Consider the following 25,108-nt stretch of genomic DNA (forward strand, 5'->3'; position numbering starts at 1 on the left):
GTGTAAAAAAAAAAGTATGTCGAAGAAGTAGCTTCCGTGAAGCTAATAAGAACAGCAAAGCATCGTCGAAGGGCTTATTCAGAACGCTTTCGCTTCTTCTTGCCGTTGTCACTAGCCTCTTCGGATGATAGCTCACTTGCACTCCCAGGAACGTCGGCCGCGATTTGGAAGAGAACCTTGCCATAGTTGGCATAGTCGTCTACAGGAGGGGGAGCGACCATGCCAGCCTCATACGCAGAGGGGTCAGCGTTATCAATAATGTTCATGACAATTGCACCTCCACTGGCGTGAGTGCGGGCATGCTGAGCGAGGTTGTCGCTTCGAGAGAACTTCTTGCCACACTCATTGCATTCAAAAGGCTTCTCCTGAGTGTGAAGGGATCGATAGTGACGCTTCAAGTGTTCTTGACGACGGAATCTTCGGTTGCACAAGTCGCAAACGAACGTCTTAGAAGGATCCTCCGTCAGTGATTGCTTGCGACCCCGTCGGTTGGTAGGAGCTGGCAGTGGAGCAGATGGTGTGTCGGCTTCGGCGGAAGAGTGCGACTCAGAAGGCACTGGTGAAGCCTGTTCAGACTGCTCCTCAACCTCGGCCGTCTGGTTATCCGCCGCCGCAGTGTCCATGACAGGCTCTGCACTTTGGCTATCCTTCGTGCCGGTCTTCTTCTGGCGCTTATCCTTGTGGCCGTCGTCGACAGCTTCAACGCTTGAGGGAGGGCTGGGTGACGGGAACTGGAACGTATCGTTCTCGTCGAAGCTAAAATCCTCGTCGGCAATAAAGCTACCGTGTCCCAAGGAAACAATAGATGACCCGGTGCACGCACGGGGCCGGGATCCTTCACCTGGCTTGACCAAGTTGGACAGATCGTCCTCAGATTCGAAATCGGAGAGTTCCTCAAACGCCGGCAAGCCACTAGCAATAGCAGGACTAAAGTCAAACGCCGTCTGGGATAGGACGGTGTCAAGGGCACTCTGCTCTGAGGGACTACCCTCTTCCTCACCAAGACAATCGAGGGTGAATTCTGGCGCAAGACTTGAGTTGGAAGTGTTAGGAACGGTCAGGTTGCGAGGATCGCAGAAGTCGACGTCGTTCTCAGAGGAAACAGATCTGGCGTACGGTGCAGGTGATGGCGACAGAGATGGGCAAGAAATGTTTGACAGGTCGCTTGTGGTGCTGCTAAGCGAGGGAACCCTGGACGGCTGGGAGTGAATGAAAACTACCAATAATAATTAGGGACTGGGACTAACGCAAATCCAGCACGCAACATCGGACAGACAACTATGGCGTTTGCAGCAAAAATCAAACGCCATTACAGGCATAGAAATAATTTATCGGACACACCAAATAAAGACAGAGAAAATGTGACTGGAATTTGTACTTACCAGGCGTCATGGGAGGTGAGTCGCAGCTGGCCCAATCTAGGACTGAGCTCTCGGTTGATTCATATCCAGATTTTACACCAACAAAACCATCTAAACCCGAGAACATGGGGTTCAATGGGGTCTGCAGCACTTCATAGTTCTTGGGGCTGCCAACTGCACTGCCAGAAGTGGACAGTGGCGGTGTGGAGGGAAAGTATGAGCTATCCCCAAATTCCGATTCCAACATGACGGCGGGCCTGAAGCCGATCGGTGGAGGCGATCCCGTGGGAGTCAAGACTGCCGGGCCGTTGCTGAAGAGAGTTGGCGGCTGTGAGCAAGATGAACCGGGTCTGGAGCAGACGGGAGATGCGGGAGCCACGACTTGGTACTGGCCCAGCTTTTGCTGGGCGAAGTTGGTCTTGCTGAAGACGGCATTTTGTTGAGCTGTCTGTGGCATCATGTTTGAGTCCATTTTGAAATACAGTCTACAGGGTTGGAAGAGGGATTAGCTACCAACAGGTCGGCATGCTTTTACTCGTCATTTGAAAAATCCATGCTTACCAAAGGTAGCACAATGTGCTCTTTTTTTTTTTGGTTCGTCGTTTTATATTAAATAATTGGTACTATGGCGTCTTTATAATATCGTGGGCTTTCGTATCGTGAATCGATTAAGTATTGTAATATACAGTTGCAAGAGCTAGCAAGGCTTGGTCAAAGGACGGCAGTGCGGTGATGCTCAGGTTCTTCGACAATGAATGGACGGCAGACAACTTGATCAGATCAAGAAGCTGACTGTTGATTAGTGACTCGGCACGGTTGAGGATGTTGTACACGGCAACCCTACATCCAGACTGATGGAAAACGACAGGCAGACGAGAGTATATCCAGAGGGCACGAGGGGTTTGTAAATGAGAGGACTGGAATCTCGTCCGAGATGGGTGAGATATTCCAAGTTGAAGTATAGAGGCGCGAGACCACAAGAAGGGAAAAGAAGGAAGAACCGAGAGGGTATTGAATAAAAGAACACACAAAGATCAAAAGCACCAGATCCAACCAGGTTGTCGATCAACGAGAAACCAAATCCAATGTGGTGACGGGGTCCGTGAGGCATAAGTACGAAGTCAAGCCCGAGATCAACACCAGAGCCATCCAAAGAGTCGACCGACACCGATAGGCGTGGTTCAAGTGGAAACCTCTCAAAGTTGCCTCCACGCTTGTCTCACTCGCCAAGTTGACCGGGGTGGACAGAGCGGGCCTCTGGCAAGGGTCCGTCGCGCGGGCAAGGCGGCACAGGTTTCCTAAGAACGACACCCTTGTCAGCGGGAGTGTATCTGGGGTGGGCAGATTGAAGACAGAGAGAGAAAGGATGGAAGCCCGAGCTCGTACCAGCGCGCGGTCAAGAGATGGTGTGTGGGTAATAACGGAGGGCCTGAGGGCCAAAGTCTGTATGGACATACCGACCGGGTGCTGGGCTTGGACCAACGACGATGTGGGTGTCGGAGCATGTACACACAATGTATGTACGGCACGGTGTGTGGCATGGAGAGCCTTTTCTTGTCCTGACACTCCTTGGTACCTTGGGGGAGGCGTGGGTGATGGGTGATGGTGGATGGTGAGTGGTGCGTGGGAAAATGGTGTGTTGATGGTGGAGGGTCGAGAGTCGAGAGTCGAGAGTCAAGAGTCGAGGGTCGAGGGTGGTAGAGAGGGTCAGTGGACGACGCGATGGTAGTGCCACTCACTGGGTGTGCGGATGTGAAGCTGGGTTTAGCGCCTGGCTCGAGACGACTTCAGGATGGATGAGACGAAGACAACGACGACGTCGTCGAGGGCGGCACATTGCTTGACGACGTCGATGGACAGCCACCGGCCGTGCTCGTCTTCTCAGCTCGGGGCAGCAAGAGATGTGGGCAAGACGACGGAGAGTACCGAGTTTACGAGTAGTATAGTGCTTCGTATCCTGCAGCAGTGTGCCAGATCAATGGATCATCACCACATCATGATGGGCTACTAATTTCTCTCCATAGCCAACGAGAAAAGCTTGCCTGAGCTGCCATGGACACGACGGCCGAGTTCCTGGCGCGTTGGCATGGACGCCATTCGAAGGCATCAAGAAAGTCGGCATCACCACACATGGACGGGGCCCATGACGGTCGGCCTGCAATCCAATCACTTGAGTGTCCAATGTTGGCTCATGACGGCCACCATCGAGAAATACTACAAGCAGTCAGTGATGAGGTTGCCACTGATGGGACCTGATGGGACGTCTGGACGGCCTTCACAGCCAGTTACTGCAGTGGGTAGCGGGATATGTGGGCTGTGGATTTGTGGACAAGACGGACAGAACAAGCATGGCGCAGCCACCGACACGGATTTTCATTCTAATTCTGGACCAAGCCGTCCGTCCGTACCTTATGTATCCCGGCAGGTTCAGACCAGCCAGCCAGCCAGGCCCCGGGGTTCGCAGGGTACCTAATGTACTTGGGTATGTACATCGTACCTTTTCCGCGCCAAATGTTGACTCGCATCTACAACACGACACGGAGCAGCGCACAGAGTAGAGAGTACTAGCCACTTCAACATTGAAGTATCAATACGGGCTGGCTGACAAGTCGCACGAGCATCCAGTCCAGCTGCTGTTTGATAGTCTATCAACCCGCACATTTCCTTCTTTTGCTGCTCGCAGGCTGTTGCCGGTGGACAAGACTTGCTGGGAAGCATTGAAGCACGCTGATACGTCGAGCACTGGAATAACCTTGACGTTTCGATGTGTAAGTATGTAATGCGGCTGCCAGGTCCGAGAGGACACATCGCCAACTCTCAACCTCAATGTCCAGTCCCGTCAAAATGTGGTGCCCACACTCAGACTGCTATTGGCATGTGTTCCAAACTTGTGAATGCAAATGGCCGTCAGCCACCTCGGTCACCCACTTTATTCAGGTTCGTGCAGGTTCGTGCATGTACTCGCTAACTTGTGCACTCGCTCGCCCCCCCCCCACCCTCGTCCACCACTCACCTACACGCACAACCACACAACCAGCTGCAGGCGGCCTCTCTGCGTTTGGCTGTCCACTTGCACAAAGGCTCGTCACAATTCTCGACGTGACCTCGCCCTGTGATAGGACCGTCCAGAACAACCACAAAAGCCTCCGAGTCTCTCTCCCGACATGGGGAGCCTGGAGACGTCATCCGAGCCCAGCGATTGGAGCGTTGCACTCAACTGTGAGTACTCCGTAGCAGTAGAGTAGTAGTGAGCACAAAGGGCAATATTCTCAGCGCACTCTCTGGCCTTGATATTAAAGCTGCATGTCACAGTTGGGACTCAAACGGTGTGATGATGGACTTGGCCAATGCAAGGCACTAGCAAATACCGGTCCAGCCCAAACAAACGACGCGACTTGGTCGTGTTCACCAGACTCTGCTTGTGCCTTGACGTTGGATTTTCATGTTGGCGGTTTGTCACGCCTCCGTCCGGCGGCTTCGCGACGACTTGCCGGCGCTTCGTGCTTTGACTTTGTACAGACGAAAATCACGGGACAAGGTGGAGTGCCGCTGGGGAGCATGACGCCGAGGAGCATAACGCCGGTTGCCTGCCATTTCGTGGTTCGTCATGCCATACTAGCGATCTACATGACCATCACATCACGCCTTGCTTCTGGGTATTCGTATCGACAGTCGTTTGCTGTGACTGACAGCAATATGATCAAGCATCCATGGTGTTTTCTCACATGTGCGGATTGGCGACAGGACCAGGGAGGTTGTCAATCAAGTCTCCCTTTGTCAGTCATGTGTGGATTGCGCCTTGCATTGGCTTGTGCATGCATGCCTTGATGTGCAGTGCAATGCACACAGATTGGAGCGAACAGGGCGATCATGGCTGCCCTTAGTGGAGCGTGTTAAGTTTTATGCGCGCAGCAGCTCGTCGTCATCGTCTCGTTTCACAGTGGTCCGGTGCAGGGCACTTGTGCAAATGGCCCATGCCCAGGATGGCTAGCGCCGCGGCGTGCATTGAGCTGGGGCATTTCATTAGTTGTGCCTGTGGTGACTTTGTCCAACCATCTTGCCCTCCAACCGCCAGTCCAACTGCTTGGACTTGCCCCAACTGCGCGAGGTGGACCAAGGCGGCGGTGCAGGGTGCAGAGTGCAGAGCAGAGCGCAAGTAGTGCAGGTGTGCAAGTACGGAGTGAGTGCCTTCCTTCCCTTGCCTTGCCTTGCCATGTCATGTCATGCCAATACGAGAGACATGCACACGCAAAAAAAAAAAAAGAAGAAGATTTCATGTGCAACCCGACGAACGACAGGGATAGAAAATTTTCAGCAAAGCAAGGCAGCATTGAAGCGAACGAGAAGCAACGAACTGCTGCTCATGCTGAATCAATTTCGGCCACGGGCCGGCAAATCTTGCTGCTCGGCACCGTACCTGCGTAGGACGTCGCAGGCCACTTCCTACAGTGACATGCTACTACTACTCCGCAGTTATAGTATTGTCAACTCGTTGCATCCGTCCGTCCTAGTGTTACGACGGCAAACCTGTGGATGCAACTAAATTTGGCTGCTGGGATCGTCCACGCTTCCGCAAACCCCTCGACTGATCGTGTCAACTTGCTCAGCTAAGAACGTTCACCGTGGTTTTGCTTCTCGCTTGGCCGTCAACCTTGCAGGCCGTCCAAAACGCGGTGACCGAGACCGTCCACTTTGGAAAGACCGCCAAAAGGTTGATCATGCCAGGCTTGCTTCTTCTCGTCACAGCTCATGACGGCTCGTCACCATCGCTTGACACGGGAACCGCGTGGACTGCGTCGTGACATGAGCGGACATTGGTTTCACTATTGGCCTCGCCAACACGGACAGAGCGTGTATTGTCGCAACCTCATGAGTCAGCTCACGTGCAGCCCTTGCCAATTGTAATGCTTTGAACAGCCCCCAGAATAAAAGGCAACTGTCATGCATATCTGCCACCGCCGATAGACAAATTTAAAAAACAATAAATGCATACATGCATACATATATCAACTAATAACGAAGGACAGCGCAAGGTCGGCAGATGGAGGAATTTAAAAGAAAAGAATTGATATATACATCCATTGTTCTCCGGACTTTACAACCCATGTTCGTTCAGCTGCGCGGTTTGTTGGAAAAAGAAGTTCCTTTTGTTTCGTCCTTGCATATGTATATATTATGGCTGCATCTTTGCCTCGATGCAGCAACCGGGTCCTCTATTGCACCACAAACAGCATTTTCAGCCCTTGCCAGAAATTACTCAAGTCGGTCAGTATTACGGCCCAAAACACCCTTACCGACGGATGCAAGATCTTGAGGGATCCGTGTATACGAATATTCGTAGTCAATGCCCCGAGTCAAGATACTAGATACGGGGTGGACGTCATTGCAGTCTATCATGCAATGCGTCTACGTATACTTTGGTCCGTCCGCACACTGTACATCCGACTTGCGTGTATTGCTACCGATACATCGATACAGCCTGAGTTTCTCGGAAGGAGCCAAAATTTGCATGCTAACTGCTGCGCTCGGATGGCTTGCCCAATGTTTTATGTCGCATGGCTTGCCACCATAGAAGCCACTGGTCCGGTGGTCGTCGGCGAGAGGAAGCATTTCCCCGCAAACATTGGCGATCAAAAGAAGTGAAAACCCAGGCTGCCGTCACCCGAAACGGCATTGTACGGGCTACTACGGAGTGCGAAATAGACATTTCACACCAGTTTGAAGCCACGGCCCGCTGATGTGCACCCGTCTGTCAAGCGGTGGGGTGAGTGGGCAGAGACTATCAATGTGAAACAAAGCCGACGATGGAGTTGGCGACTTTGGGACGAGAGCCTGTTGTATGTACATACATATGTACACTCGGCAGAAGGACTGAGGGGTTTTAATCCGGCTCCAGATTGCTCAAAAGGAAGGAGAAGAAGAAGAAGAAAGACCATTACGGATCGGTCGTTAAACATCTTCAGTACCGTTGGAGCTGCAGACAAATGGCATCAATTCGATGCAGAGGCTACAATGGGAATGGAGTCGACTGGCACTTATTAGCTACCTACTTACTGTAGGTAGGCAAGAAGACCAGACGAAATGTTGGCTGCGTCCGTCGCTTTGTGAAAAGTTATCAACGGCAAAACTGAATTGTGCACCAAGGCAAAGGTTGCGGATGCGGTCCTATTGGCCAAAGTTGGGGCTGATCAACCTGAAACCTTAGCGCTGCATAAAACCTCGACGGCGGTAGAGCCAAAAACCCGTGTGCCTGAGCCACCGGAGAGAAAGTCCACGCGCATCAGTCACTTTCTGCAAGGTACGGAGTACCAGATGGCTGGCCCCTCATGCAGTGGCCTTTGTGAATGGGGAGAACGTGCATGTGGGCGTAATGTAGTACAACGTAGTAGTAGTAGAGGGTTCCGCCACGACTTGCTTATTTGTGTCGTGGCACAACCATGGCTTGCACAACTAACTCTGCCTGACAAAGGCCCAGCCAGGCATCGAGAGTCAGTCAAGGTTGATGAGTTGAACATCCAGCCACTGTGGTTCAAGCCCAATGTTGGGGTGTACGGAGTAACACTGAATCGTCCAAGTAGTACCTGCTCGGAGGCACCTACCTCTAGGTAAGTAAGTACCCAAGGTAAGTAAGTACGGAGTACAAAGTATGTTTTCAGCACACGTGCAAACTATTGGTATGGTATTGAAGTTGACCGTTGGCAGCTACGATCCAACACATGCAGTCTTTTTCCGTTGGTTGCGGTGAAGCACCAGAACCTTGTGGCCCACACCCGGTCGCTCGGCCTAGGATCCATCGTTGGTTGAACGGAGTACCATGCTGGTTGTTCTCTTTTTCCCTATCTCTCGGTGCAACACACGCAATGCAGCCCGCAAGTCCTCCCGAGATTGTGAGATCTGTTAGGTGGGCGGCTTAGCAGCGGACGTTTCCACACACCGAGAATCCTGGAAGACAGAAAGGTAGTTTGAAGGTGGGCCATAGTGCAAAGTAAATATGTACGGGGTGTATGCGCGGTTTGGAGGCTTTGTGTGAGAGCAAGGCATCAATCAGCTATGGACGTCCAGGCATCTTCATCAGACCACCCTGTTGCGATGCTTGGGGGCAGTCAAGACGGAATCATGATGCCGCTTACTGCATCATCACAAGCAATCAACGTTTTTACCGGCCAATGTGACAGGGAGCCGTCTGCATTTGCGCAACGCCTTCCTGCAGGTACCGACGGCGCGCATCCTGATGCAGGTACAGGCAAAGCATTGCTGATGATTGGCCTTAGCAGATGCTCGATCCCTTCTGTGGACGAAAGTTTGGGTCCCCGCTTCCAGAAGCTGCATATTGCTCCTCAATTCCAACACCACCACAAAGCCGGCGCCGACCACCAATCTTCAACTTTGTCATGGAGAGTGGCTCGAAAAGGTCGGCGTCGTTGATCTCTCAAATAATATTACCCCCGCCGCCAACAGACGCAAACCAGACAAAGAAGGGTCCGACCTGGGGGGGGGTTGGTTCCCTACCTAGTGACTAACCCTGAGGGTTCTGTGTCTACAAAAACGCAATGTAGAACTGTCAATGGTCTGAGACACGAAGAGACCACATCAACCATTGCGCAAACCTAAAAGCTCGGGCCACCAGAAGAGTACTACTACTAGTACTATCGACGAGCAAGGCTGTTCCACTCGCGGAACCGGGTTGAACAAACCCTGTCAAAGAGGCGAGCCAACATTGAACTTTGCGCTCCATGCCTGCTTCGATGTCCAGGACCCTTGACAACAGTCCACCGCCCTGGCCTAGTTCTTGGGTATTAGCATTTTGCCACCGACAGTGTGGTTGGGCCGTCGTATGTTTCTATCCAGGCCCACCCGACTTGCTGCATTTGTAGCCTGATTATCATCTGGTGTGTCTTTCAACATCCATCCGGTGTCTGGGGTTTAAACAAAACAGAACCGAGAAATAGTAACTACTGTTTAACAGGTCTGGACCACCGGGGCTCCGGATTACGAAGAAGTCCATCAATTGCTGTCAAGTTCTTGGAGGACCCTGGGATATGTTGGCAATCCTGGTCCGAATAACCGCAATGACGAAATCCAAGGGCAGTTTGCCACGACCAGGGGGGACGGCAAATCATGCGAGGTTTGGGCATCGAAGACCTATGTAGTACTACTACCATGGTGTTTGTCTTGTTTGACACGGCCACAACCTCCCAATGACAGAACTTGATCATCAGGTGCCCGCAATTTTGCATCAAAAAGTGGCATAGCTAGTAGGTGCTCGAAATGATGGTCATAAATCAGACACTGGAGAACGACCCGAGTTATTTGAAGACGCCACAGTTGTGTGGTTGACTAGGCATGGGTCAGACCAACGGCCCGGGTGCCAGCCGTCTCGCCAGGCCAATCTCATCATCCAAAATAAACCCAGGAATGGTACACTAGCATTGTATATACTTACTACCGGCCCTAGTCGTTCAAGTTTGGTTCGTCCCCGGGTTTATTGCAGGAAAAATACGTTGGTATGGTTCTGGAAGATGCCAAATATGGAGACCCAAAAGGTTGTAATACTACCATGGCAAATTGGGATGGACTCGGTTGGCCGACAGTCTCTCGGCCGTCATATCTCTTGCGAGATGAACGAGTGGGTATTACCCGAGAGAACTGGTGGTCCAAGTTGGTCATGGTATATTGTTGGTTCACGTGTAAGACAAGTTCTCCAACATGTGTATTTGGGCCAGACTAGGGAGTACGGCGTACGGCATAGTTTCAGAGCATACATACACCAATGGAGAGGGACTCGATCGAGGTAACGCGCCGTCGCGCAAATATGGGATGCAATGGATCCTTCTTTGGTCCTCTTCAGCCAACTGCACTCGGAGACAGCAGCAACCCTAGTTCTTTGCACCACCTGTTCCTTTGCGCGGAATTTGTTGTACAATCTCTGCCCGAAATGAGGCCAAGGTTTCCTTGTACGGCGGCAGACACTAAGAAACCCATGTCCAAGTTGGTGCTCTCTTTTAACTACTAGTACTACTCCGTACATAAGTTACTACATACGTACTCCGAAACCTGGCTAGCAAACCTTCGAGAAGGCCAACGGATCCACCACAATCTTCTCCGAAAGGTCAATAAAGCTAATTATATTACATGCTAGTACAACCAGTACGGAGCAGTAGTTTCCCATGTTAGGTTGCCTTCGGCAGAGACAGGAATCGGTATTTGGCAGGTGTCTGGACCCCTGGGCGCCCGGCATGTGCTCGTCCCAGACCAGACCAGACCAGACCAAACGCTGTGTTGTCTGGTGTAACTCTGCGAGAACAGGATGAGTTGCCCGACTAGCACAGGCGGCCTGATGCAACGCATGCTTAAAACCCAGGGCAAATTCTGGATACTACTTGCGATTTTTTAAATTCTCAGTTAGCGCAGCTCCAGAGCGGAGTGTACACCGCGGTATAGGTGAACGGGTATTGTACATCTAGATACCTAGGTTAGGTCTAAGTAGTTATCATCTTTGCAACCTGCAGCCAATACTCACACTGATGTGTCGGAAATAGACAAGGGCAATTCGTACAGCCACGGAACCTGTCGTGTATAGTCCTACGTCTTGTAATGGTATGCCTTTTGTCTCGTTGTTTCGCATCACACTCGTTGGAATTTTACTACAGGCTATTCATCAGAAATGATCTTGACAGCTCATCCGGGCTCAATCCACAGCCCACGGCAAACACATGGTTACTCGGTCCGTGTTCCTGAAGACGACCATGAGCCAGCGAATAGGACACGGCATGCCCCGTATTATATGAGTCGCGGCCAGTATGTACAGAGTATAAATGGACGAAAAGGCAGCAAGAAGCAAACAATGGATGGATGCTTTTGCGCAATATGGCAATTGTTCTTGGCTGGGGCCTTGTGTTGTTTCGAAACAAGGTGGTAACAGTGGCGTCAGGGTTCACCAGGTAGTATCTCGCACGAACATGTGCCAGGTCAGCTCTCGACTTGCCATTCTGTCGGTATTGATCTCTTTCTGAATTCTCCGTGGGGGTGGCACGCGGAAGGATAACTGGTAAGCATATCCTGGTACCGCATGTACATACATGTATGTACAAAGGATGACCGAGTCTGATCACTCAGATCTCATCTCATCTTTTCTCGTGGCGGCTGGTGGCGGCTGTCTATGCAGTGCCTCCTTTTTCTTCTTGGTGATTTCTTTTTATCCTTTGTTCTCTCTCTTTTTTTTTTCTGTCCGGCGCTTGCTCCGGTTCGCTGAGCGACTCTATACAGTCCATGGGTGCTTTTCACAGCCCATGATGCTTTACTTGTCGCTTTGCGTTGTCTAAACTGCGGAAGAAAGACCAGTGTGGAGAGCTGAGGTACAGGGTACGCAGTTGGAAAACAGTACTCGTGCGTCAGCCCTGGTCCTCCAGTTGACAGGGAAAAAAAGAAAAGAAGAAGAGATAGAAAAGAGATGCTCAGCAAGGAATGGGAATACTAGTTCCGAGACAGGGCAAAAGCTAGCGTCTGTTCGTTCCGTACCTTTGCCTGGCGATCTTTTTTTTTTTTTTTTTTTTTCCTGCCAAGGGGCGGAGGCAGAGTTTGTTGTTACTGGTATTTTATGATGGCGTTGGTTGGCTCGTCTATTCTGAAGTATTCTTCTCGCCAGGCACTCCATACCACATGCGCCATCTTTGTTTCGAATACTATTTCAAACCACTTGGTGTCAGGATCCCAGTTTACTGCCACTCTACAAGATTAAGCAGGACACAGGACAGCCGGGTTGGCTGTCAGCCATGATCAGCCATGGTCAGCCACGGAAGCGGCCACAAGCATACATACGAAGTACTCCGTACATGCTCAACAGTGTCATTGCCAGATATTGACCTCTATATTCTTGCTATAGGCGCTGGCGCGTCCACCCCTTTGTTCAGAACGAGGGGCGTGACGCGAGTGAGACTGAGACGGTGGCGGAGGGCTCCCCAGAGTTACGGGTTACGGTCAATGCCACATGATACATGCTTGGGCGGCGAGAGGCGATATCTGATGCTGAGAGTGCGCTTTTTTTTCTTCTCTTCTCGTTGCCTTTATCCTCAATGCCTGTGCTAGGTGTGCCAAAATGCGTCTTTTATCTGCAGACTAACAAAGAATACTACTGGTGTCATCGGACGGCGGAGCGTGCGCAGCTTGGGACGCAGAACAGTCTTCTTGGCCGTCTCTATTGGCGTGTTCGGATGAAGGCTAGCCGCGATCTGAAGTGCGCGGTGGCATGCGGCTCTCGGCTTCGTCCAACCACATCTGATATCTGGGCGGCATCGCCGTCTCAGGATGCGGGGAGAGTGGGCTCGCAAAGTCTCGCAGAATGCTTATCAAGGCTGTTGATGTGTCTCTGTCTCGATATGGCGAGCGGCTTCGTGTCAAACGTGCAGTGCGAGGCATGCAGCAGATGTGGGTGCGAGCGACAACGCGTCATGGTCACCGAGGTGCGTTCCTCGCTCTGGCATATCGTTGGCAAGATGCGAGATGCGAGTGCGAGATGCGAGATGCGCGCATAGCTGATGGACGGCGCGCGTTTGAGCACTCAGCTAGGTTTACAACGCAGTTGAGGCGTACTCGGTCCCTTGCTGGGAGTTGGTTTTGTCTGGGGTTTTTTAGACTTTTGCGGTATTGGATATCGGCCATCTCCTGCTGGTCTGTGGACAAGTCATGGATGGCTATGTCAGTCACAGACAAGCCCACCTTGTTGAGTTTGTGTGGCGTTGCGTTTTTTTTTCCGGGATACAGTTTGCAGGTTTCGACAACGCTTTGACATTTCAAAGGCCTGGCGGCGTGCATTGTAGGCATTATCTACATGAGCACAGCATAATATCATGGCGTTGAAACTAGTTGGCACTAAGCGACCGCAAACCCACTGGCCCCAACATTGAACATCATGGCATTGACGCCACCACTGGTGCGAATACAGGCTGCTGGATGTGGTGCCAAGTGGCGCTTAGTCACTGACATAGTACAGAGTATAGGATGAGAGAAGGAAGAAGAATGAAGCCAGCATACCGAGTACAGAGTACCGAGTACCGCAATGTGCTATAGGGTAGCCCGCCTTTCGAAACGGGCCATGTGCCGCGGATGTACCCGAGCTGGCATCGTGCCTGATGCCCCCACCCCAGCCACTTCAATGTTTGCCCAACCTCCTCCAATGTCTACAAACCCACCGACGGCCAAGGCAAAACAGATTGAAGATTAACGGAGTGCGCATTCAATGCGGCCCAGCCTCCAATATTCGCAGTGAGTTACGGAGTACTACTCCCTTCTCCTTCCGTTGAATGCAACAGCTGATTCATCCGTAGCCAATCATGTGCCTCTCAATCGACTTGGCACAGCTGTGCCAGATTCTGACCCGGGATGGAAAACTGGGGATGCTTGCTACCTGCTCTGCTGCGATGACGACAGATTGTTGATGGCTGGGGCACGGAGTACGGCGGTGCCCAACGTGCTGGGACTGATATACGCCCGTCGATTCCTTCCTTTGCATGCTGCGTGCATACATACTATTTTCAACTTGGAACACATCAGACAGAGCACATTCCGTCGAGCGGCGTTGAGACCACCACGACTGCACACATCGACTGACACCAAGTGCCCATCACATAACAGAACCGCCATGAGGGGCATATTCAAGGCTGCGACGGCAGTGGCTGCAGCAGCGACCTGCTTCCAGCCAGGGCGAGCTCAAACTTGGAGCCGCTGCAATCCAGTCCAGGGGGGTAGGTCCGGCTAAAACAACGTTGGAGATGCTCCTATCCATTGAAACAACAACTGACATGCTGCTCTCCAGGACAATGTCCTCCCGACACGGCGCTCGGGATGGCAGTCAACGTCGACTTCAGCAAAGGCGCCGTCAACTCCTTCGCGGCATCCGGCACCCCAAGCTACGGCCGCGACGGCGTGTCCTTCACCGTCTCCCGAAGCGGTGACGCGCCGCAGCTCGCGTCCCTCTTCTACATCATGTTTGGCCGCGTCGAAATCACCATGAAGGCCGCGCCCGGCGCAGGAATCGTCTCCTCGCTGGTCCTCGAATCCGACGCCCTCGACGAGATCGACATTGAGTGGCTCGGCACCAACCCGGACGAGATCCAGTCAAACTACTTTGGCAAGGGCCAGACCACCACCTACAACCGCGGCCAGTTCCACTCCGTCAGCGGCACCCAGTCCGGCTTCATCACCTACACCATCGACTGGACGCAGGACCGCATCATCTGGATGGCCGGCGGCAAGGTCGTCCGCGAGCTCAAGGCCTCCGAAGCCCAGGCCAACCAGTACCCGCAGACGCCGATGCAGGTCAAGTTCGGCGCCTGGGCCGGCGGCGACCCCAGCACCAACGCCCCCGGCACCGTGGAATGGGCCCGCGGACCGACCGACTACTCCAAGGGCCCCTTCAGCATGCTCGTCCAGAGAGTCGTCATCTCCGACTACTCCACGGGCAAGCAGTACAGGTACAAGGACTCCTCCGGATCCTGGCAGTCCATCGAGGCCGTCGACGGCTCTGTCAACGGCAACTTCGGCAAGGGCAACTCCCTCACCGTCACGGCCAGCGCCGTCGGAACCGCCCCGACCACGACGGGCATCGTGTCCATCCCCGTCGGCGGCATAGCCAAGGACGGGAGTCCCGCGACGGCCACGCAGACGGGTTGGCCGTGGGTGGCCAGCGCCAGTCCCAGCGGCGGAACGATCCCCAGCGGCTGGTACATTAATTCCAACGGCAAGATTATGCGCAGCAACGCGGCGGCCTTGCAAAAGTCGGCCTCCTTGTCCGTTGCTATTTTAGGACCTCTGACGCTGGGCGTCATGGTGTTTTTCTACCGTCTTTGGTAGTTGTTTGCATCCACCTTTTTTTTTTGTTTTTTGCCCCTGAAGCGTGTACGATTGCTGCGCCCCTCCCCTTCTTCGCCTAATTTTTTTTTTCCTTTTTGGCATAATGGTGGATATATTCCTGATACTAGCCCGGCGTTTGACATTTTTTTTTTTTTTGGCGGCATTCGGCAAAATCAGATGTATATATAAACGGTGTTTTGGCATGAAACGGAACCGGTCTGACGTTCTGATTTACCCGCATATTTTGGCATTTTGGCATTTTGGGAGATGCAGAGATCGACAGTGTGCATATGCGGTCCCGAAACTTGTTTAGATTTCTCGTTGACACACATATTGTGTTGCGGTATGACGGTAGGGTGGCGTGTAATGGGGTCCTTGAATGTGATGCGGTAGATAGATATTAGTGTAGAACACTGCATGATTGATGGTAGGCCGAAGCATTAATGGCACGGAGACGCATTATACCATAAGAAGAATATATTGATAGACCAAGCACGTCGCTTTGACAATGCACTTGCCTGAGACGCTGACAGTTCTTGCATGCGTGGGTTTCGCCGTGATAAAAAACCACATCCTAATGTCATGTGTTACATAGCTCACATAGCTCACCTGTTGGGTTGACTCACTCATTCATGCGCATGTTACTTGAACGAAAATATCATTGTGCAAAGCAAAGCTAGTAATTGATTCTGCCTTCTACTCTGTAGAACGAACTGCCTTATCTAAAATCAAAAAACATCCACGAGGAACTCCCTCGAGGTCTTCACCCTTACCACCGGGCCCGGAAATTGCGTCCCATTCACACTGTGCTTTCAGACACCCGCGTATACATATATTCGAGATGAGCTTAAATAAATAAATATATTGTACCGCGTTTCCAAAGAGTGTCAAAGCCCCAGTGGAATCACTGCATCGAGGAAGCCCTTCCACTCACCATTGCGCCACTTGATCCGGTTCGCCGTACCAATGCTCCATCGTACAAGTCGTCATCTCGCCCATGTCTTTTTTGCGAAATGATGTGTGACCGAATTCCCGTATATGTATAATCAAAGCTCTCTGTCGACAAAGAAAGCTTATTTTTTTCTTTATTTTTAGACTGGTGAAACACGCTTTATATAAATATATTGATGTAACGAGTGAGTTTAAAACTCCCAATCTTCTGTGTCCTCGACTGACTTGATAGCCCATCGGAATTTATCTCTGAGAGTCTTAGAGAAGAACTTTTCGATGGGCACGTCAAACTTCTTAGCAAAGACAACAGTCAGACGAGGATCAATGTAATTCTGTCGGAAGTTAGCGTGACAGTGCATAACCTTCAGTTTTCAAGACTTACAATCTTTGAAGTGCCCAGGGCAACCTCTTTGTTTCCGTCACGATCTTCGGCCTGGGTTTCGAGAACTTTGACCCGCTCATCAAGTTTCTCAATAGCCTTAAGATACTTGTCAACGGATGCGCCTCTACCCTCTGCTTCAACCTTGCCGATTTTGTTCTCTTTTCTAAACTTGGTTTCAAGATCCTTGACCACCTGGAGGCGCTCCTTCAGTTCCTTTTCAGGCATGGGCTTCTCCTTGTTAGCTTTGCGTTTTTCGTTATCTTTCTCAAACTTCTTGGTGATCTTGGTGCGTTGTTCCTCGATGAGAAACTGTTGATGCTCCTGAATCCACTCCTGGTCAAGATCTTCGTCGAGCTCAAACCAACTAGCGCCTTTCTTTTTCTTGTAGGAGGGCTCGAGGTCGAGTATCATCTTCTTAGTTCGCCATTTTTGGTAACGCAAACCTTTGATCTGGAAATGTATTATTAGAATTTATCGCAAGGAGAATGGGATGCTGCTGTTTGCTTACCCGATCGCCCATTTTCTGCATCTGCTGCTCATGGCCTGCGCCGACGGTTCGCTTATGGTTACATAGAATGGCAACCTTGCGATTGCAGTCATTGTAGAGCTTCACTTTTTCAGCAATGGAGCCTTTCGATCGAGGATCTTGCGACAGCTCCTTCAGCAATGTTGACATGGTGTATGATGCATTGTAGGTACGGAATACTTTTGCCGTTAAACCCGTCATGTAACTATTGAGATGCTTGTTCAGTTGTGAGGTCTAGATATCTCGAGTTAGCCACGAGAACGGAGAATAGAAGCGAGTAATAGCAACGTTTGGATTCTAGACTCACAGTCAGACGGTCGAAAAGATCATCTCCATCAGATTTTGGTGCCTTCTTGAAGAGTTTCAAATTCTTGAAGACTTGAGGTTCAACCAAGGCAGTTTCGTTGTATCTGATACTGTCCTTACCCAAGAAGTCAAAAGTAACCTTGTTAGGTGGCTCAAGTGTAATGTGCTCATACTTCAGCGAGCAACAGCCCACCGTATCAGCCTCGTTTTCAGTGTCTTTTTCGTTTCCGGCTCTGAGAGCCAGTTGATCAATCAAATACATTGCCGTGGCTCGCTGGCGATCAGCCATGACTTCACTCTTTAGTTCCCGAGTATAATCCTTGCGGATCTTGTCAATGTATTTCTTCAGCTCACGAGCTTTCTCGAACTTCTTGTAATCGCTTTGGCCCTTGACATCACTGGCAGCACCAAGCATCACGTACTTGTAGGCGCCGTTAATGTTTTCTTGCCACATGGCAAGCCAGGTGGCCTTCTGATCGTGCTGGACGGCTTTCCATTTATGTCCAGCAGGAGGTTCCGGGATCTTGGCATCTTTACCAATATTGATGGTTATTTGTTCAGGAAAAACTCGAGTCTTAACACGACCAGTCTTGGGGTGCTCGCCACGGCCTCGGAAAAGACTCGGCGGTTCCACTCTGAAGTTGCCAACTTTTTGCTTTCTGCCATCCCAGATGCAGTAGAGATATGGCGCTTCGAGAGCATCTTTCTTTGCTTTGGCGGCTTCTTTTTCTTCCTTTGACAAGTTCTTTGTTTTATTCGCTTCTGTCTTGGCGAGCCAGTGATCATAAATTTTGGAGAAGTCGCACTTGTCCAGACTCTTAATCTGAACTTTGTTTCCCTCTCGATCTGTAGCGCCCCCATTTTTCTTCACAATCTCTGAGAAATCGGTGAAAAAGTTATTACGGAAGACTGGATTATCCAAGTGATGCGATGAGGCGGGTGTCATCATGGCAACCCAGAAAGTTGCTACCTCCTCAGCCTCCTTGCTTAGGGTAACCGGCTTGCCGTCATAAAGGAGCTTAACGTTCTTTGGAAGTGGTTCGTATTCAGGAGCAAAGAGAACCCCATTGTGCTCGAGAGTCTGCCACTTGATGCTGTCATCCTCGGGTTTCGGCGCGTTCCACCATTCATATCCTTCCTCATCCTCACTGGTCTCCTTGACCTTGGCCTTCTTGGAGTCCTTGGTCGAAGCAGTGCTTTTCCCCTTAGAAGACGCCGTGGTCTTGCCTTTAGCTTTGGTCTTCTTCGAAATAGGGGCGTCAGAGTCGGACTCTTCTTTTTTGACACCGTTGGATTTGCGTTTGGCTGAAGCGCCATTTGACTGGCGTTTGTTAGCAGACGACTTGGCCAAGGGCTCGTCATCAGATTCTTCTTTGATGTTCTTCTTAGGAGTCGACTTGGCAGTCTCCTTTGAACGAATGGTCTGTGCTTCACGAGCTGCCTTCTTCTCAATGGCGGCCTTCTTCTTCGCCAACTGGACGCCTAGTGGTTTCTCATCATCAGACGAATCAGCCAGCATAGATGTTGATTTCTTCTTTGCTTTGACTTTGCTGATTGGCTCATCGTCGGAGTCGGAGTCGACTGGCCTGGCAGAGGGTCTTGGACGTTTGGCCTGTAATGGAGGGTTAAAATTTTCATTCAACTTCTAGTATGTACTGGAAGAGGAAGAAAGGCTATGAACCTACCAGTGGCTCACCGTCGCTATCAGATTCATCTCTATAACTGACTTTAGAGATGGACGATCGTGACTTGCGCTTGTTGACGCCATTCGGGGCGTCCAGGTCCATGGCATCATCAACTGGACCATTGCGAACCACAATGCCTGCCATACCGCTCGACTTTCGTGGTTGTGAACGATCCAAGGCCTCGTCCTCGGCGCGCGACACTTTAGCGGATGAAACTATTAGAGAAAAGTGTTAGCTTTGCTCCTACAGGCAGATTGCTCTGGGCCCAACAGGTACCAGCAGAGGGAGTTTACAAAGGCTGACAAGGTTGTGGTTGGCGAGCATCGCTGGTGCCAGGATGGATCTGGGGAGAAAAAAGACGGAGAACTTTTTGAAGTTAGAAGAAAAACACTTACGGTGTCCATTAGGCCTAGCAAGAGGTCTGTCGTCGTCGGAGCTGTCGGAACTCATCTTTGTGGTTCCTGGGTCGCGGTTTGGGTTCGATAGAACGCTGGCGCTGACGGATGGATCTCAGCATCAACGTATCACACGAAATCGAACGAGTGCAGAAGTGAAGCGAAGACTGGGAGAAAATGTAAATGTAGTTACCCCTCAACGCCTGGAGAAGGAGAAGAGGGAGAGAAATCAACCGCCTTGGGCAGGAAGCCTAAATAATGGCAGGACTAAGAATGAAATCGAGGGCATCGATCGTGTTTTCTTTAGCATGCCCGGAGGGTAGGCCGAGCAGCTAGCCTAGGATCACGTGACCCATCTTAGCCGCTAATTTGCCGGGAAAATAGCGTTGGAGCAAAACCGCCGACCGCATACACCTCACCCGATCAACTACGAACCACTTCCCGAAATCAATTGATCCGTACATCGCGATCAATTGGGTCACCGCTGGCCAGAGGCTCCTTTCGTCTTCTCACAATTGCCACGATGTTGTCGAGGGCGGCTCGTCCGGCTCTTCGTGCTGCGGTCACAGCTCCTGCGCGGTAAGTTTAGGAGATTGCATAGCCCCGAGATTTGTACCGAATAGCCGGACGATTCGCAGCGAAAAAGCACCACGACGGCCACAGTCAAGGCCATGCACCGCTCTGCATTGAAGGACAAATGATTGGAAGGATACTTGTGAGGAGAACTCGTTTTGCTGACGAGACTCTTGTCTTTAGAGCTACGGCTGCTAGCCCCAATGGAGCTGCCACCTACGCGACCCTTCGTGAAATCGAAGGCCGCCTGAAGTCTATTCGCAACATCCAGAAGATTACCAGCACAATGAAGATCGTTGCGTCGACCAAGCTCACCCGTGCTCAGCGTGCCATGGTCGAGTCTCGCAAGTATGGTGAGACTGCCAACGAGGTCTTCGAAGCCGCCGAGACGGTTGCTCCCGAGGTTGAGCAGAAGAAGTCCCTCATCATCGTCTGCTCTTCCGACAAGGGTCTTTGCGGTGGTGTTCACTCTGGCCTCAGTCGACGTATTCGTGCCTACGCCAATGAAGTCACCGAGCCTTTTGACCTCGTCATCATTGGTGAGAAGTGCAAGGCTCAACTCCAGCGAACCAATGCCCAAGGCATCCAGCTTTCCTTCGCTGGTGTTGGCAAGGACATTCCCACTTTTGCCGATGCCCAGGCTATCGTCGACCAGATCGTCATGCTTCCCACTGAGTACACCGATGTCAAGATTCTGTACAACAAGTTCATCAACGCCCAGAGCTACGAACCCACCTTCGTTGAGGCATTTTCCGAGGAGGCTATTTCCCAGTCCCGTATGTCCAGAATGCAATACCAGCAAAAAGAAGGAAAGAATAGATCCGTCAGGCCAGCTAACATCTTTGCTAATAGCCAACATCTCCGCCTTTGAGGTTGATGAGGAGGCTCTTGTCAACCTTCGTGAGTACAGTTTCGCCAATAACCTGTACTGGGCTCTGGCTGAAGGTCACGCTTGCGAGATCTCTGCTCGACGAAATGCCATGGATGTAAGTGATACGTTCAAACATGATGTGCACATCGAATCGAGTCCATGTCTAACAAATTCATTCAGAACGCCTCCAAGAACGCTGGTGAGATGATTGGAAAGTACCAGATTCTCTACAACCGTACCCGACAGGCCGTTATTACTGGAGAACTAGTCGAAATTATTACTGGTGCCACCGCCTCGGAGGACATGTAAAAATCTTGATAAAAAAGGAGAATTGCAACGCCCTGAGTTGAAAGACCATATATTCCCTTTGTAACAAAGCTAGAGGTTGCCCACCCGTCTGCTGGAGGGCATCCGCAGTGTATCAAAGCCTTCAATATACTCTCTTAGTAGATCACAGCGCTGATCGTTATACTTCAGATATGGGTTCCCGATTTGTGTTGTGCTAGTATCTTGCCCCCTGCCAGCTTGCCTTCGCCACTTGACCAGTGATAACCCAACGTTTCAGCCGTGAATTGCCGAGGATTAAGTGATGATGTTCCGTGAATAGCGCCCCAAGAAGTTATATTCGAACTAGAACCAACCTAGGCAGCATTGATTTCTAGAGCCTGTGGCATATGGTTTATGATGCCCTATGATTCGGCTGTGGTGGTTAGCTGTCTTTCAATGCTCTACACTCTAGGCAGCATGCGGGAGCAAGGATCAACGGTCACTATATTCTGGGTTCTCTTTACAGAGTTGAAACATTGTATAGAAATAGAATAAACTATTGTTTTTGATATGTAGGGCAATGACACTCCTGCAATCGCCGTCAATCGATTCACCTCACCTCTGATGGGGCTCTGAAGCCTTACTAATTGGCAACAGTCTGATCGCCGCCGCATCGTTGCAAGCCAGACTTTACTCTTACATCCACAAAAATTCAGAATAGTATATCATCAAAAAACCTCTGATTCATTTAAAATGTCTTCCGGTCATCGCAAAGTCATCAAGGTCGGCATTCTATCCATGGGGGACATGGGCGTCGGTATAGCCAAGTTATTAATAGCTCATGGATTCTCAGTCGCAACCAACTGTCAAGGCAGAAGGCGAGCTATCACTTTTTCCCCCTTCGCGCGTGGGTGAAAAAAGTCAGACGAGCTAACACTCTCCCAGTCAAGATACTATTGATAGGGCCAAGGCTGCCAATGTTGAGCTCCTGGCATCGGACTTTGAACTTGCGAAGCAATGTCCGGCAATTCTCTCAGTTGTACCGCCGCGCGATGCCGAGGCTACTGCACAGCGGATTGCAGACGCCTTGTCTGGAGGCTCGGCGAGTCATTCGATTTTTTTTGTAGACTTGAATGCTGTTTCTCCCTCAACATCCAAGGGCATGGCCGAAATGTTCAGAAGGGCCCGAGTTCCAGTCCAATTTGTCGACGGATGTATCCTCGGCGCTCCTCCCCGTCAAAGACTAGCAGCAGACTCGAAGAACAGTGACGAAGAGCTGGACTGGATACGTCCGAATATTCCCATTTCTGGGCCCCATGCTCTCTCTTCATTACAGAATGGTGCGGAGCTCGCCAAAGTGCTCAACCTGCGCTCTATTTCTCCAGATATTGGTGCAGCAAGTGGCCTGAAAATGTGCTTTGCTGCCATGACAAAGGGTTTCACTGCGCTAGCTACGCAGTCCTTCACCACTGCTCATCGACTAGGAGTAGTGGATGAGTTGAAAAGAGAAATGAGGGAGATTTTCCCGAACCATCTGACTGCTGCTGAGCGGAGTGTGCCAACTATGCCGCCAAAGGCATATAGATGGGTTAAGGAAATGGAAGAGATTTCAGATACGATGCATGAAGGAGGGTGGACGAAAGAGTTGTTTCATGGTATAGCTGGTGTATACAAAGCGGTGGCGGAGGACGCTGTTCTTGGAAAGGAGCAGATTGGCAAGAGAGTGAGAGGGAAAAGTATAGAGGATGTCGCAGCCGCGATGGGAGAGGGATTAGAGAGGAAAAGAAAGAAGACAGAGTAGGGTAAGCTACACGGACTGCTTGAAGAGATACTGTTCAAATCTCCGCAAGCCCTGCCCATCGTTAGGAAGCCATTGACTTGGTTCAATGGCCGAGCAGCACCCTGCGGCGTTTAGAGGTTCATTCACCCTGGGCTTCTAGTATAAATACATTTACGGTTATGCATTGCATAATGCAGTGGCTTGTTGTTTGCAATTTGTTACATCAGCGCTATTGTTCCAGCATCGGCAAGACTTCCAGAGCCCAAGAAGTTGAAAAAACCTCCCGGCTTAGCCTCGGGATTTCCGACGAATATTCTACAGCCTGGAACACTAATCTTCGACTCATAGCAGGAAGCTGAGTCAGTGTCTGTCCGGTCAGAAAGATAGACTCCTTGACTAGATAGAGCCCCAAAATGGTCGGCAACCAAATATCCCTTTGGAGCAGTCCCGGCTTCTCCTGATGTTTCTATGCCCAATGGAACTCCAAATACAACACCCGTTGCCGGGCAGGTGGTTATTTCTGGAGATGCCATTGCGGGTACGAAGAATTGTATATGAGCACCTGGAGGTGCGAATCCTGAGTTATCCATGGTTTTCATAAACCTTTCCATTTCCTCTGCTTCTGAGAGGGCAAAATGCGTCTGTTGGGGATCAAGGGACAAAAGACCTTTCTTGGGACCCCAGCCACCGCCGCCGCTCACTACGGATATCGTCAGTTGCGATACTTTGCACATTAAATACCATATGTACTCACAAACTTGGTAGGTTCGGCTGCCTAATTGGTGTTGCTGCTCGAGGTACCTTGCTGTTATCTCAACATCCTTTTGCTGCACTATTCTGCCCTCCAAAGTATCTGCCGGATCAGGAGCGTCTGCTAGAACGAGGGACTCAGACTCCGATGTTTCAGGGGTGATCACAGCCCAGACTCCCATCGGCCCTTGGTCGCTTTCAGTTGCTTTTCTATTTGCCAACATAGTGTTTACAGAGTCTTCTAACTCTGTTGAGGCCGGTGTGGATTTGCCACCAATCTCAATGCCTCGTACAATGTTTCCAAAGCTTTCCGTTATTTTTCGAGCTCGGGTGACCGGTGATAGGGGTGCCCATAGCCCAAGGTCAGTAGTTGACTGTACAGGTTGGTCAAGCGTAATTTGTACATGTTGCCATTGTTTCTCTTTTCTATCTTTAAGCTCTGGCGGGCCCTGTGAAAGACTGTAGCGGTTACTCAAGAGGGTAGAAGCCCTGTTATTATGAAATGTTGTTCGCGTCAAGGGCAGTGTCACAGTCGACTTTCCCAAGCTGAATGTGAGTGCCGCAACAGAATCCTTGTCAGCTTTCTCCCTTGGTGGATTTGGATGCCATAGCTGAGGCAAGAGACTATCCACATTGCCTCGCAGGACTGAGATGCCCTGCAAAGGGACAACGTCACCAAGGGCTGGCGCAATATTGTCGACAACAGCGCATAGGAGATGGAAATCACTGATGCTAGCGGATGCTGAAAGCAATTTGACTAATCCTGAGATGAATTCTTGATCATCAAGCTGCTTGGTTAGATCTGGAGTTGCGAGAACAACAGCAGCGTCGTGTCCACGTGAATTTTCTAAAACGGCATGACCATTCAGATTCGTCAGGAGATCACGAGTCCCGTCCTATAGATTTAAGCAATGATTCCATGACACGTCCAGAGTTAGAAATCACAAACCTTTGGCGACAAGAAATAAGAGAAGCGCGTTTGGTCAGGCACCTTGAGGGTAGAGATCCGGCGCCGTGATGTTACATAGCATCTTGATGCGAAGCCTCTCAGCATATAACGTTGCGCATAAAGCGCCATGCTAAACGGGCTGCCGCTATTATCTGAATAGAAATATAGTAAGTGGAAACAGTTTGAATATTATTGGAAAAATTATATGATTGAGCGTCCACGTTGGTGATACTGCCTCACTGAAGGAATTCCGTCGTGAATTGAAGCCGGATTTGAACAGAGCTGACTGGTATGAACGGAGTGTGTGTGGCTTGGAAAATGTGGCTGAACCTGCCCCAGGTACAACCCAAGTCACACCGCCACATTCTAGACCCCTCCTCATCCCACCTTATCGAGTTTGGTGGTGTCGTGGAGTGACTCAAAATTTCAAGAAACAACCGTGCTTGCACCGAGACTCGGGCATT

General features: G+C 50.8%; 6 protein-coding genes across 6 annotated transcripts; 3 read left to right on the forward strand and 3 right to left on the reverse strand.

Moving 5' to 3' along the window:
• Positions 1-74: 74 nt before the first annotated feature.
• MAA_05724 (zinc finger domain-containing protein) lies at positions 75-1,833 on the reverse strand (the record flags this gene model as incomplete). Its single annotated transcript, XM_007823722.1, has 2 exons — positions 75-1,216; positions 1,383-1,833. 2 exons carry the CDS (start codon positions 1,831-1,833, stop codon positions 75-77), a joined length of 1,593 nt encoding a protein of 530 aa, XP_007821913.1.
• Positions 1,834-13,998: 12,165 nt separating this feature from the next.
• On the forward strand, positions 13,999-15,209 carry MAA_05723 (glycoside hydrolase family 18; the record flags this gene model as incomplete). The annotated part of the gene is made up of 2 exons (XM_007823721.1): positions 13,999-14,101; positions 14,173-15,209. 2 exons carry the CDS (start codon positions 13,999-14,001, stop codon positions 15,207-15,209), a joined length of 1,140 nt encoding a protein of 379 aa, XP_007821912.1.
• Positions 15,210-16,351: 1,142 nt separating this feature from the next.
• MAA_05722 (topoisomerase I) lies at positions 16,352-19,509 on the reverse strand (the record flags this gene model as incomplete). Its single annotated transcript, XM_007823720.1, has 6 exons — positions 16,352-16,492; positions 16,543-16,992; positions 17,051-17,302; positions 17,376-18,986; positions 19,060-19,274; positions 19,455-19,509. 6 exons carry the CDS (start codon positions 19,507-19,509, stop codon positions 16,352-16,354), a joined length of 2,724 nt encoding a protein of 907 aa, XP_007821911.1.
• A 468-nt stretch (positions 19,510-19,977) lies between these two features.
• Positions 19,978-21,207, forward strand: MAA_05721 (uncharacterized protein; the record flags this gene model as incomplete). The annotated part of the gene is made up of 4 exons (XM_007823719.1): positions 19,978-20,033; positions 20,211-20,803; positions 20,880-21,013; positions 21,079-21,207. 4 exons carry the CDS (start codon positions 19,978-19,980, stop codon positions 21,205-21,207), a joined length of 912 nt encoding a protein of 303 aa, XP_007821910.1.
• Positions 21,208-21,918: 711 nt separating this feature from the next.
• Positions 21,919-22,966, forward strand: MAA_05720 (6-phosphogluconate dehydrogenase; the record flags this gene model as incomplete). Its single annotated transcript, XM_007823718.1, has 2 exons — positions 21,919-21,992; positions 22,111-22,966. The coding sequence occupies 2 exons, from the start codon at positions 21,919-21,921 to the stop codon at positions 22,964-22,966; spliced, it is 930 nt and encodes a 309-aa protein (XP_007821909.1).
• Positions 22,967-23,163: 197 nt separating this feature from the next.
• Positions 23,164-24,773, reverse strand: MAA_05719 (6-phosphogluconate dehydrogenase; the record flags this gene model as incomplete). The annotated part of the gene is made up of 3 exons (XM_007823717.1): positions 23,164-23,645; positions 23,700-24,591; positions 24,645-24,773. 3 exons carry the CDS (start codon positions 24,771-24,773, stop codon positions 23,164-23,166), a joined length of 1,503 nt encoding a protein of 500 aa, XP_007821908.1.
• Between the last annotated feature and the right edge of the window lie 335 nt (positions 24,774-25,108).

This window comes from Metarhizium robertsii, assembly GCF_000187425.2.
Source record: "Metarhizium robertsii ARSEF 23 chromosome Unknown MAA_Scf_2, whole genome shotgun sequence".
In the NCBI taxonomy this organism is placed as follows: Eukaryota; Fungi; Ascomycota; class Sordariomycetes; order Hypocreales; family Clavicipitaceae; genus Metarhizium; species Metarhizium robertsii.